The following is a 13,363-nucleotide window of genomic DNA, read 5'->3' as shown; positions in this document are numbered from 1 at the left end:
CAGTGAGTATCCCAGCCCTCCAGAATTCACATGCACTGCTTGACCAGCAAGGCAGGAGCTGAAGTCAAGTCATCCCCTTCCCTGCTCCAGTCCTGAAAATCCAGACACTGGGAATCTCATTAAAAATAAATTAAGGGTTAATGGGAAAGAAAAATAAACAAAAAAATATTCACAACACATTTGCTGCATGTTTTGCTCTGTTCTCTATCTGCCATGCACTCGAGAGCAGGCATAGCATTCACCAAATTCACTGCCTCCCAATTGTCATGACAGCCCATCTGTGTCGCAGCAAGTACAGAACGTGACCTATTATCTCAAAAGAAAATAGCACACCACCTGACTGCCAAAAGCACCTCGTGACTTGGCACCCAAATGTCTCACTACTCACATCTACATACCTTTTCAGGACTAACTCCCACAGCCTGCATCAGCCAACTGTGAAATTCAGCTGAACTCTGAATAAATCTGATGAAACCAGCTTTCCCATATGCCAAATCACAAAATATACAATGACCGTAATTTGCTGATACAGATCCTTAACTTAAACAGATTGCCATGTGATTCTAGACTGTTGAATCACTCACTACTTTAATGACAGGCCATATAATCCATCTTGTAATCGCATTTATCCTTTGCCCACTGCTATACAAAAGGATTCTCTAAGGTTTGGTGTTCTTGAACATCCTGTTTTATTTGCAATGGGAAAAGGCATCTCCAAAGATTGTGGCCATTCAAATTTTTTCCATAAGGTGCAATTCAACACTGCAGCATGGAAGAGAATTCACATATTGCCTTAATGGAAAGATGGACGATAATCGTATTTGCACTTTATGCTTGCAAAGTACATTTCATTTGCAAATTTACACAATGTCTGATGCCAAGGTTTGCCTGAGGTGTCCTGTAAGATCTGCCTAGTCATTCTCTGAGCATTTTGTTGTCCAGGTTTAGACTATATACCCTGAAGATGCAGAAAGATCACTTAACTACATCTATGACCTTTTGCATTGTGAATGGAAGAACACACTAAAAAGAAATTTTGATTCTTTTTTCCTAGGAAAAAAACAAACTCTAAAGAGCTCACTATTGGATGTCAACATGAAAACAGGAATCTACATACTTCTTTTAAGTGAATTATGTTTTGAATGCATCAATGCTGATATCAAACTTAAATTTCCGAAGGAGGAAAAAGAGAGTAATTTTTTGGAAAGAAATAATGTCAGTATTTCCAAAGAGTGGTATAATCACAAAAATGTCTCTAAGCCTTTTGAAGACCAAGGTCTCGAAGACTTCACCCTTCACAACTTCACTGAAAAGACTGCAAATTTTGGATTTAACCTCTACAGAAAAATTGCAATGACACATGATAACAATGTAATCATCTCTCCCCTCTCTGTGTCAGCTCTTATGAGTGTCTATATGATGGCAGCCAAAGGAGAAACATACAGACAAATCGTAAAAGGTCTAAACCTCCATGCTGTGAAGGACAGAGTGGATCACCAGCATTTACCAGCTCTGTTTAAACAACTGATAGGTAACATCACAATGAATGAAGAGTTTCTCCTCATGCAAGGCATGCTTTCTTTTATTCAGAAGGACTTCAGACTCAAGGAGTCTTTCCTGAATTTATCTAAGCAGTACTTTGATATGGAATTCCTGGAAGTGGACTTTGAAAACTTAACACAGGCAAAACTTTTCATCAATCAAAATATTAACAAAACAACAAAGGGAAAAATCCCAGGGCTTTTTGAAGAGCTGGACCACCAAAATAGACTGGTGCTTGTGGACTACATTGTCTTTAAAGGTAATTGTTGCTTTTATTTTGCAGAATAATTATTTATTAGGAGAACGAAGACTCTAGCTTAAGCTACATTAAGGGGAGTTTAAATTAATTTAGATGTCCTGTTTTCTCTATGTCTCTTTCTAAGTTTACTTTTTTCTATTAAGCTTATTTAATAGGAAATTATTTTTCATGACAAGGAACCACAATTCTTCTATGCTGTCTTCCATACAATAGAGTCACAAAGAGAACAAAAAGCCCTGTGTCAGACTATCTCAGTCTGTCACCAAATTATCCCTCTTTATGACAAGAAACAATATTTTATTTTCATTCACCCATTAAAATGAAAAAGTCTTGGCCACAATAATCTTATATGCTGGATACTGGGCATAAAATAATGGACTGATTTTACATAGTACACAAAATCATTGAAACAAAAACAATTTCTCTAGCTCCATCAAGAATCATCTGCCCCAGAGGAAACCAAGCACCCCATTATATTACCTTACAGGGGAAGGGAAAGAAATACCAGTGATGGGCAGAAACCATTCTGTGGAGAGGTCAGTGAATCCCCATTTAAAATAATGGACAATTAAATTAAATACAGGATACTGAAGAGCTGATAGAGAATTTCAGAGAAGGTTACATGTTATGAAAGGTCAGATGCTCACCAGGCATTTATAAAACAAAGAGAACATAAATTCTGAATTTGACTGGAAACTAACCAACCTTAGAAAAATACTTCCTTTCTTTCTGTGCAAATGAAGCAGTTTATTTTGTGGATTAGTTCAGGATTTTTCTGTAGAAAAATTTGCATACAATAAACATAAAATATACTGTCATAAAATAAGTCATCCACTTATCCCCAACACAACTGACATCCACTTCAACTAGGTACAGAAAATATCCTATAGTTTTTTAAACTTTTTAGAACATTTTTCTGAACAAATTTAAACACACATAATTATTTAATTTCTTTCTTTCCTCAGGCAAGTGGGTCTATCCATTTAATTCCAAATTCACGGAAATGGAGACTTTCCACATAAACAAATACAGAAGTGTACAGGTACCCATGATGTTCAAGACAGATAAAATTAATTCAACATTTGATGAGAACTTAAGATGCACTGTGATAAAGATACCTTACAAAGGGAATGCCCACATGCTGATTGTTATCCCAGAAAAAGAGGGAGACTACATTTCAATTGAAGACCATTTGACTACAGAGCTTGTGGAATCCTGGCTTGGAAACATGAAAACCAGGTACTTCTTTGACACTCATGGGGCCCTAATGTCTTTGATGTCTACTGCAGCAAAGCAAGAAAGCCCAGCAAGGATTAGTTGGTCTTCCTAAGCCTTCTCCCATGGCAGCTTCTCTGTGGCAAGAGGTATCTACAGAGTAGAGGTCCTTAAATGGCCTATCCACAGCCCCAGTGGCATGTGGAAGTTTTGACTCCAAGGGGACAAAACTTTGGCTCCTCTCAGTTAAAAACGTCTCTCTCTGTGAGGGCACGAGTCCTTCCATATTCTTCCTTAGGTCTCCTCTCTCTTTAAATTTAGTACTGTTGAGCAAAAGCTGCAATAAATCTAGACATTTATTAAATATTTATGACCAAGGGAAACCCAGATGAACTGATAAATGTGAATATAAAAATATAAACCCCAATGATTCCTGTGAAATGTAGTTCCTGAAGTGACAATTCTTTTCACCAGTCAATAGTGTGTTGCCCTGGTATTAAGACACTGTAACTGCTGGTGGAAGTATTTATACAGAGAATGAAATGATTTCTAGCATCACTGGAAGTCCACAGGTTAGAAATTATTTTCTGCCAACCTAAATGCCAGCAGACACTCTTCTGTTTTTTTCCCCAACTTTTTCTGTGTAAAGCTTATTAATTCCTGAGTAGCATGCATATCAGCAGTCAAATCACCTACTGTTTGCGTTGAATTTTATTTTTTTTTTTAACAGAAAAGTGGATATTTCATTTCCAAAGTTTAAACTAGAGCAAAAATACAAAATGAAGAAACTGCTTCAAGGTCTTGGAATTAAAAAGCTCTTTACGCGTTCAGCAGATCTGAGTCATCTGACAGATCACAAATATGTAGCAGTTTCACAGGTAAGCCAACTAAAATTATTTGCTGTTTGGATTAGAATAGTATATAAATGGCCCAGCCAAGACAGTCATATAAATTTCTAGGGACACTAACAGCAAAGTACCTCATCTACCAGGTATATGCAATCTACGCATCTTAATCAGGACAGATCCCACTTTAACTATGGGGTATGTAGAGGTAAGGGGCAGTGACATCTCATAGGTGCTCAACACCTCCCAAAGCTAACCCATCACAGGAGAAAAGCTCTGCTTCTAGAGGAATATGTCTGGCAGGGAATGAGCACAATTTCACAGAAACTGTGAACAAGGAAGATGTTGTAAATGACAGTCAAACGGCCAAAGCCAGGACAAGGAAGGAAATTCAAGGGAAGAACTCCTCATACACAGTCCAGAGACAGGTATACTTCTCGCAAAATAAAGAACCTTAGAAAGATTAAGTAATAAAATCTCAAAAAGGTAGCAGTGAGGAAGAGATGTCAAAGCACTCCTGCTTTTCCTTCTGCATACCGTGGAAAAAACAGAATCTCACAGCAAAGGATTGACACAATATAGTTGTACTCCAACCCACACAGATGTTCCACTTCGTATGCTGAAACTCTAAAGGAACCTTTAAACAGGTAAAGGCAAGGACATTGAATGACCAAGAAGGGGTACAGCACACAGCCCCATGGAAAAAGAGGAGCAGGAAGAGATATTTTGTACCACCTTTTTGTTTAAGGGAGAGTACAGATGAATTTCAGAAAACTGATAGAAAACAGAAGCAGAATGAGAAGCAGAAATGAATGGAAGACAAAGGACTTTCAATCACATCAATGTTAAGAAGGAATAAGTCTATGTGACCAGAGATGTCTTACGAAAAAGAAACAGCTAGTCTATAAAAAAGACAATTTGCTGATAATAGAAGATTAAAAGGCATGGTCAAAGAAAGGAGATGAAAGACGTAACACACAGGGACACTTGTGCCCACAAGAATGGAGTGTGTGGAACACAAGACAAAAAGCAAATAATTCTGAATGCAAATTCATACATTACAGTAAAAGTTAAAAAATTTCTGAAACAAGATGAATTTATAAACAAGATCTAAATAAAATTCATCTGGCACAGGAATCAGAAACATAGGTAAGGGAACATTATAAACTTAGGAAATCGTAGCATGCAACTGCTTGTGGTTGCACAGGTTTGTATGGCTCTGTCGATCCAGGACTGTAACTCCAGGAGAGGCCTCCAGGAGAATGGTTAAGGTTGGAAGGGACCTCTGGAAATCACCTGGTCCAACTCCTCTGCTCAAGTTGGGTCACCTAGAGCAAATTGCTGAGGTCTGTAGAGGAGACAAATCCTTCTGCAGACACCCTTGTGAGGGCCCCCTGGCACTGTCTTTGAGATAAGAAAAACTACTTGCTTAGAATGACTCATGCTAGAAAAAATGTAAGCTTTTCTTCTTATCTTTTTGGAATATTATTGGTTAGGTTTGGTTCTTTATAATTGGTTGTCCCAAAGAAAGAAAGATAATGTAGTTGGCCAAAATGTATTAACCCTGTTTTCCATTGGTTTACCTGTGATCCCCCCAAACCCTATAAAAGTACACGTGTGATCCCCCATCTTTGGATTTGTAGCCTGACCCCTTCACGGACGATAATAAAGCTTGTGGAAAAAGTCCGAGCTGCTCTCCGGTCTTTTTATGCCGGCTGGAAACTACAGGTGTCTGTGAGAAACCATGAAGCTGAGTGCCTGAAAGGCCAGCACTCACAAACCTTGAAACTTTCCCCTGCCCAACAACAACAGGGCAGGAGGGACAAGAAAAGGTTACAGAGGTCCATGTCCAGACAGCTTCTGAGTATCTCCAAAGAGGAAGAATCCACAGTATCTCTGGGCAACCTGTGCCAGTGCTCAGTCACCCTCACTTGAAAAAGCATTTCCCAGTGCTGAGGGAACCTTCTGTGTTTCAGCTGGTGCCCACTGCCTCTGGTCCTGTCACTGGGCACCACTGACAAGCCTGGCTCCTCCTTCTTTGCACCCTTCCTTTGGGTATTTGTACCCTGTGGTAAAGAATCCTTCTGGTGCTGCTCTTACAAGCCTCCCTACACCAAATCCTTACAGAAGCCTTTGTGATTAGCCAGTTAACAGGGTGGTATAATAAACACTTCTATACAAGTTTCAAAAAAACTCATTCTTGACCTACAGGTTTTCAAAATTGCATTGGCTTAACAAAACAACCTTCCTGGGAAGATGTTAACATCCGAAGAATAAACATTTAATGGATAAAATTGCACTGATTTTCAGCTTGGTATGAACTATTTCACTGTTGTGAAATACTATGGCAATCTGCAGCACTTTTCTCCCTTCCTCTTGATCATGTAATCTTCATGCTGATTCTCAGCAGTTAACTCTATTGTGTTATGAAAAAATCACACTTTAACAGGAGCTGCTAACTGATATTAGAAGCAATATGTGCATCAGCTACACAGTGCCAGAGGAGCATCCTGTCTCTGTGAATTATGAGAGACAAATATATTATTTAAGATTATGCAGCAGAAAGTTCAACAATGGTGAAGCCCTTCAACTGTTTTCACATAAGTAATTCCCAGAATTAGGAATTTAGGAACTGAAAGTCCACAGATGACCAGGCAGTTCATACTGACACTAACACAGCAGAAGCACTCAGAGGTATAAGCAGGCTGAAAGAATAAAATGGAAAAGATTAAAAAAATGAAAAATTGGATTCTGCCAGGCTGCAATTTCAGTGGGAAAGGAAAATCTTCAAACCAATCTGTACCTCACTGTACCTCATTGCTCTACATATTTAGTCTGTGCTACCAAATGTACAAATTAGAAATATACAGGGGAAAAAGCAAAGATTGGTGCATTTCCATAAGCTCTCACAAAATCAGCTGCAAGTTGACATATCCAGCCAGTGTTTGTGACTGGTGAAAACACATTTCCTACAACTGAGAAACTCCTTTGCAGTTAGGTGTCAAAGAGCAGCACTTTACACAAATGCAATGATTGCTTCGTGCAAAACCACAGTCTCTAAGTGAGGTCAGTGCTCAGAAATGTGGAAAAGTGCAGTGACTCCTGAACTAGCCACCACACTGAGCATTGTGGCCATAGTGGCTGTGCTGACTCCTCTGCTGCTGAAGCAGACAGCACAGGGCTCTACCAGTCTAACAGAGGCACACTGCACTGAACTGCTCATTTTAATCCTAAACAGAAGCCTACTTCAACTGAATACCTTCACCTGGAAAAATACTCTTCATGTTAGTATTTACTTCTGCCACGTATTTATTTCTGCCTTGCACTTCAGGTTGTCCAAAAGGCAGTTATTGAAGTGGATGAAGAAGGAACCGAGGCTGCAGCTGCAAGTGGGTCACAAATAACTGCATTCACGGTGCCTCCTGTCATCAAAGTGGACCGACCATTCCTCTTCATGATTTTTGAAGAAACTTTTAAAACATTACTGTTCATTGGCAGGGTGGTTGATCCAACAGAAATGTGAATAAAGGTAATAGTTTCTATTCTTTGGTATGTAAGAGGCTTTATTTTTATTAATTTATTTTAGAATAAAAAGACACTGAAATATGAAATCGGAAAACCTGTTTTGTCTCTCCAGCTACCACTAGGTCGTCCCAGCAGTATTTTATTAATGCCACATAACAAGCTAACTTCATTGAGGCTCAAAGCAACAAAAATGGGACTTGTGAAATCTATCTTTGGTAAAAGAAAACCCAACAACCACAGAAGTGAAATTTTAAAAATCAGCATTTTAGTTACAAATCTGAGTAACAAGCCCCAGACATTGACATGACAAATTATTCAGGAAGCTCATTCCCAAACACTGCAGATTCCTCAATATTATCTTCTGTTGCAAAGAGACTGAAGAGCCCAGTGACCTCAATGTTAGCAGAATTTTTCTAGTTATAAAAACAGACACAGTATCAAGCCCTAAAAGAGAATTCATAACCTTTGTCTAGAGATCTTTATTTTACTACTGTAGCAAATAAGTCTATCAGTAAGTCTACATTGTGAGTGTGACCTTTTCCAAAGTTTTTACGCAGACTATCAAATCACCTCATCTTCTCAGAGTACATGATGTGCCTTAAAAATATTCTTTGAATTAAAAACAATATAGCTCTGAAAAATAACTTAACATACTCTGATCCTGGAAAATCTGGCCTGTACTATTTCATAGCACAAAGCTAGCCCTCCCTAAACCCAGAATTTCTACCTAAAATATCATCTAGACACCAGGGTGAACTGTGTAAACAGAACTCTATAACTGAACTAAGGCAGACTTTGGCAGGAAAAAACACACCTCCATTGAAGTGGAATAAATCTGTTCACAGAGTTGATCCTAAAATCGAAAGGGTGTTGCCAAGATGTTTCAGAAAAATATTTCCATTACCTAAACACAAATTATTTTATTCAAGTAGAGCAGTGCTTCCAACAGAATGACAAGATCTTAACATTTAAAAGATTTTAATTAGCAGAGTCCTATGTATGAAGTACGAAACAACACAAAAAGCTACTTCAAGGTTTATGCAAATAACAGATCTCAATGTTATTTTGTTTGCTCATACAACCTTCACAAAATAATTGCCCAAAAAGGAGCAGAAGACTTTTCAAAATCATTTGGCAAGGAACTTCACAGGTGTCTATCAGTAAACACATATACATTCACCTGCTAGAGAAGCTACAAGAGACATATTCATTACAGCATAAAGCTGGTAAATCTCTAAAAATCACCTCAGATACCATTTGGTTTGTGCCCACAACATCCCAGACACTGATGTAAACCACAAAAGGACCTAGGAGGCAGGCTCCACTGTCTGACTAGACTATGAAAGTGCATTTAACCTAACTCCAGACTGCATTCATTACAAACGTACCCAGAAAGAGAAGCACTCCTTCCTACCACTGGTGTCTATGAAACCAACAAATTCCACTGCACAGTTCACCTTCAGCTGTTATTCCAGAGCTACAGCTGATCAGCAGGTATAAACAGCTCTCTGAAAGGTTCAAATGGTGAACCCCTTCAATTGGTGCTGTTTGACAGAACTAGCCCACAAGTAAGTGGCCCCTAAAAAAGACTGCTTGAACAGAGGTCTGTAGTGCAAAGGACTGATGAAAATATGCACAAGACACCAGAGGTATTGCACAAGGAAAATGTCCACTCCAAAATATATTTAAACAGAGCATTTAAAGATTACATTGAAGGAATTTTGGGTTATTGAGTACAGCATGTGCGATCAACATTAAATAAGTTATTCAGTTTAAAATGACAAACAGCGACAACCAAGAAGGATTGAAAGACAGACTGTTTACAGAACTCATTACATGACAATTAAGGGGAGAAAAAAGCTTCAAATTTCTGGACTTACTGGTTGTTCTGTATTGCTCTAGTAAAGGCATCAAAAGGGCAAACACAGTTTTGAGTCCTGTTCTACAGCTGGCTACTGATGATCTGGTTTGGTCCCTGCCAAAGGTCAGAACATACTGAGCAGACTGCTGTGGCCCACGGGTGAGCAGCTGGCACTTGAGTCAGCTGTGCCTGGGGAACTGGGATTATCTGTTTGCATTAATGAACCAAAAGCAGAACCCAGGAGGAGCCAGCCCAGGTAACCTGTACACCTGTATCAATACTGAATGTTAAACATCATAGCACTCAAAGAAGCTTTTAAAGAAATTCATTATTTACAAGATCCTATGTCTGGCTGCAGAAAAAACTGAAAAATTAAGTATTTCCACAGAACCCAAACAAGGCCTGTGAGTTAAGATGAAGAATACAGCTAAATCCAACTGTGGTGTAGGAAGAATAAGAATTCAGACAGTGCTTAATCCAAAGAAACATTATGTACTTCACACCAGACAGCATACATCCAGCATTATCACTATTTTAAATAAATACCCTTCACAGGCAAGTCCTTTTAATTATTTTAATTATAAAGATGCCCTGAGAATCTTTTTTTAAAGAACATGCATGTACAGCATTGTCCTAGGTTTTATTTTGAGTAAATCATCATTCATGTTTTTATATTATAAAAAGTAACCACACACACATATGCATACACAGACCAGATCATCTTTATCATACATCAATAAATTTTAAAAACCATATATTTCTGATATCAATATATTTATGCTGCCTCCATTTTGAAAGAGAAGCTGACAATAGCTTCATAATATCTCTCTCCAAGTATTGGCATAAATAGAACTTTTCAAAATATGATTGCATGTTTTTCCACATAGATTTTGATAGAAACATTAGCATTAATACAAACAAATGCAGATGACATCACTGAACCATGACAGCTTGCCTTAGCAGCTGATTAAAAACTAGATTCATTATTATAAATTATTAAAGTGAAAATACAATTTGAAATACTAAATTGAAACAAGTCTTTATACAACAAAGCTTATGAAATAAAACTTTTTTTTACATCATCTGGAGACATTTGGTTTTAGATTGCTTTGAAACTTACACAGAATTTTTATGAACTTACTACCTGTAAAAACATTAATTCCAAATTCACAGCACAATGCTTCAAAAGTCTATGTCTCTGTATAGACTGATCAATGGTTCTGGACTTTGGTCTTAAATTAGGTTTGCAGAGTCTTTAAAATGTGGGATTACATTTTCATATTAATAAAATTTCCTTCAATTTCTTGCTTAAAATATGGGAGCTAAGAGTTGCTAAGATTGTAAATAAGCCAATTAAATAATGGGTATGCACATTCTAAATCCAAGACTTCAAACTACAAAGGCGTAACTGAAGAAAAAAATCTTCTCCTTAGCTGCAGGAGATAAGAGCACATAGCTGAAGATGTATTTCATATTGTTTCACTACCATGTCAGAATTCTGTAACCATTACATTGTTTATCAGAACGTATTTTACAGCTTGAAATTGTACTTAAAATGTTTATTTTAAATTTTTAACATTGCAGGATGCATTTTATTCAGTCCAAGCATTACAGAGTCCCATCTGCTGGTCCCACCTTATCCCACTAGAACATTTCTTCCTCCAGTCTCTGGTTCCCTCATTTCTCTGTCAGATGATCTAGGAGTTTGATTTTCTGTTTTTCCTTCATGCAAAAGAAGAAACACACATAATACGTTGTTACTGTATTATTAAATTACATAACATATTAAACTGCTATTGTGCACAACATTTTAACATAACTTTTAGCTGTTGTACTTTAAAAATTACAAGCTGCTGTACTGAACCCACTGAAAAAGCTAAATGGACATATTTTGAGGGCATTCTTCCCAAAAATGGTAAAGTTCTCCATTAAGTTGTTTACAGAAGGTTGTGTAGAGATCCATCTGAATGAGATGATTAAGGTGGTGCAAGCATCTTCTTAAAGCTACCAAAAGTGCCAGAAGTCCGGCACACTACACTGTGATTTCTAGGTGTTCTGTAGACCACAAGGTCATTTGGGTAATTTCTGGATTTTTCATGCCTTGATTTTTTAATCTTTGGATACACTATTTTTTCAGTTTCAAAGTGTTGTAGCTGTGTTGGTTAACAACCATTTGCATCAGTCAGAAATATTTCAAAGAATGGGGTGTAACTTTTAGAATATTAATTTGCATCAATATTTTACAGCATAGTTTACAAATAACAATATATTATTCTGCTTCACTGTTTTAAAAGTGCATATATTATATGATAGTGTATCAGTGTCAGGATACCTACTGGCTTCATCATGGAAATGGGACACAAAACACATGCCAGTCTCACTGGAACTTGGAACTTCCTGCATTTTACATGTCATGATGAAAACATGATTAAAAGCTGTAAGTAATCAACTCAAAGTGTAGAAGATCAGGGACAGAACTATTTCAGTTTGTGTTTAACTTTCTAAGCAATTATATGACTGGATAAAAGACATTACTTTAAGATACTTATCTTAAACATATAACTGGAACATCTTGGTCATGCATCAAACTGGATGTCTTATAGGTCAGTTGTGGACATCTCATGAAACACTGGTATTCCTCTAGATTTACTGTTGCATAAAAATTAACTTTCTAATAATAAATTAGAAATTTCTAATAATAAATTAGAAAATTAATTTTTATGCAACAATAAATCTACTCCTTTTTTTTACAAGATGGAAAACCTGTACCATGCATCCTTGAAGAGTTTTGATTCAAAGAGAAATAAAATCAGCCAATATCTCTATGTCGATAGCCAAGATGCAAAATACTTAAATGCTATCTATACAGTGCATATATTTATTGACGAATCTATAGTTTCTAAATAGTTTTAAACAATTGCATGTTGAACATTTGCAGCCATATTACAACAATATAAACTCAAGCAAAACATATCTAAATTAATCTCATAAAGCTGAAAACATTCAAAATAATATAATGAAGCTATATAGCATAATGATACAGGATTGGACTGATTGAAAGAACACACTGTTCATGATTTATGTCAATGTCTGCACTAGGAAGATTCATGATCTAACTGGCAACTCTTCAACAGGAAGTCAGAAAAACTTCTCTGCTCTGAGTATTAAGGAAGATCTCTTGTGGGACAAAGTGCATTTTCTGATTCTTCCCTATTCCATCAGGTTCTTAAAGCAGGTAGTTACCTCTTTTGTGATTCCTCATTAAGTTATATGGCTGCTGCTTTAGCATAATTCTGGCATTTTCTATGTCCTAAGTATTACCCAAGACCTGGTAAGTGACACCTACACTAAAACAATTCTTCCTTCTCACCTGCTTGTGAGCACTGGATCATGATTTACTAACTTCTTTTTTCCTTGCCTCTATGTTATTTTCAAAAAGAGATAAAACTTTAATTGGCACACACTTACAAATTAGTTCAAACTGAATGTATGAATGCATGAGTGTGGTAAGAAAAGACTTCAGTTCTCCACCAAAGACTCCGAGTTTTGAAAAATTCTTGGAGTACCATCATATATGAAATTAGAAATTCTTCATCCCTGCAAACTGCACTATATTGTCAAAAGTGAACATTTCCCAATATTCTGTAGAGCAATTTTATGGAAAATACTAGGCTTAAGCAATTAAAAAGTATTCTGTCCAAACATACCTCACTTCAAACAAAGAATCATCATTTTTATCTGCTTAGCCCACATATTTACTTGGAAAAAGAAACATATTAGAAGTTACCTTACTTAAGCTGCAGAGCCAGCAAACTAAAAGTTAGGTCTTGCCAGAACTGAGATGGCCAGTGCAAATTTTAACCAGCACATATGTCAATTTGCGTGATGATAGTCTAAAAAAACCCCAACTATTATTGTATCACCTTAGTGAGTTTTCTGCCTTAGTCAGTTCACCAAAAGTGATACTCATTGATGAGCATCTATTCAACTGTACCTCTCATTATACAACTGTCAAATTCTTCTCTCAGAGTGATCTGTCAGCTGCTTATATATTTGGATATTAATTTTTTCCATCAACTCAGAAAATTTTGTTGTTTTGTTTCTTTTTAATTGGAG

The 13,363-nt window shown here is 37.0% G+C and overlaps 2 protein-coding genes across 2 annotated transcripts in view; one reads left to right on the top strand and one right to left on the bottom strand.

Moving 5' to 3' along the window:
• Window positions 1-1,077: 1,077 nt before the first annotated feature.
• On the top strand, window positions 1,078-7,384 carry SERPINA10 (serpin family A member 10). The gene is made up of 4 exons (XM_062495340.1): window positions 1,078-1,801; window positions 2,767-3,040; window positions 3,747-3,894; window positions 7,193-7,384. The coding sequence occupies exons 1-4, from the start codon at window positions 1,096-1,098 to the stop codon at window positions 7,382-7,384; spliced, it is 1,320 nt and encodes a 439-aa protein (XP_062351324.1). The 5' UTR covers window positions 1,078-1,095.
• A 3,560-nt stretch (window positions 7,385-10,944) lies between these two features.
• Window positions 10,945-13,363, bottom strand: part of PPP4R4 (protein phosphatase 4 regulatory subunit 4) — a 37,020-nt gene continuing 34,601 nt past the window's right edge. The window contains exon 23 of the mRNA XM_062494699.1: window positions 10,945-10,969. Within this exon, the coding sequence (XP_062350683.1) occupies window positions 10,945-10,969 (25 nt within the window). The remainder of the gene's footprint in view (window positions 10,970-13,363) is intronic.

This window comes from Cinclus cinclus, chromosome 6 (assembly GCF_963662255.1).
Source record: "Cinclus cinclus chromosome 6, bCinCin1.1, whole genome shotgun sequence".
NCBI classification, from domain to species: domain Eukaryota; kingdom Metazoa; phylum Chordata; class Aves; order Passeriformes; family Cinclidae; genus Cinclus; species Cinclus cinclus.
Note: the sequence above shows the minus strand (reverse complement) of the source record. Positions and strands in the feature narration are given on the sequence as shown.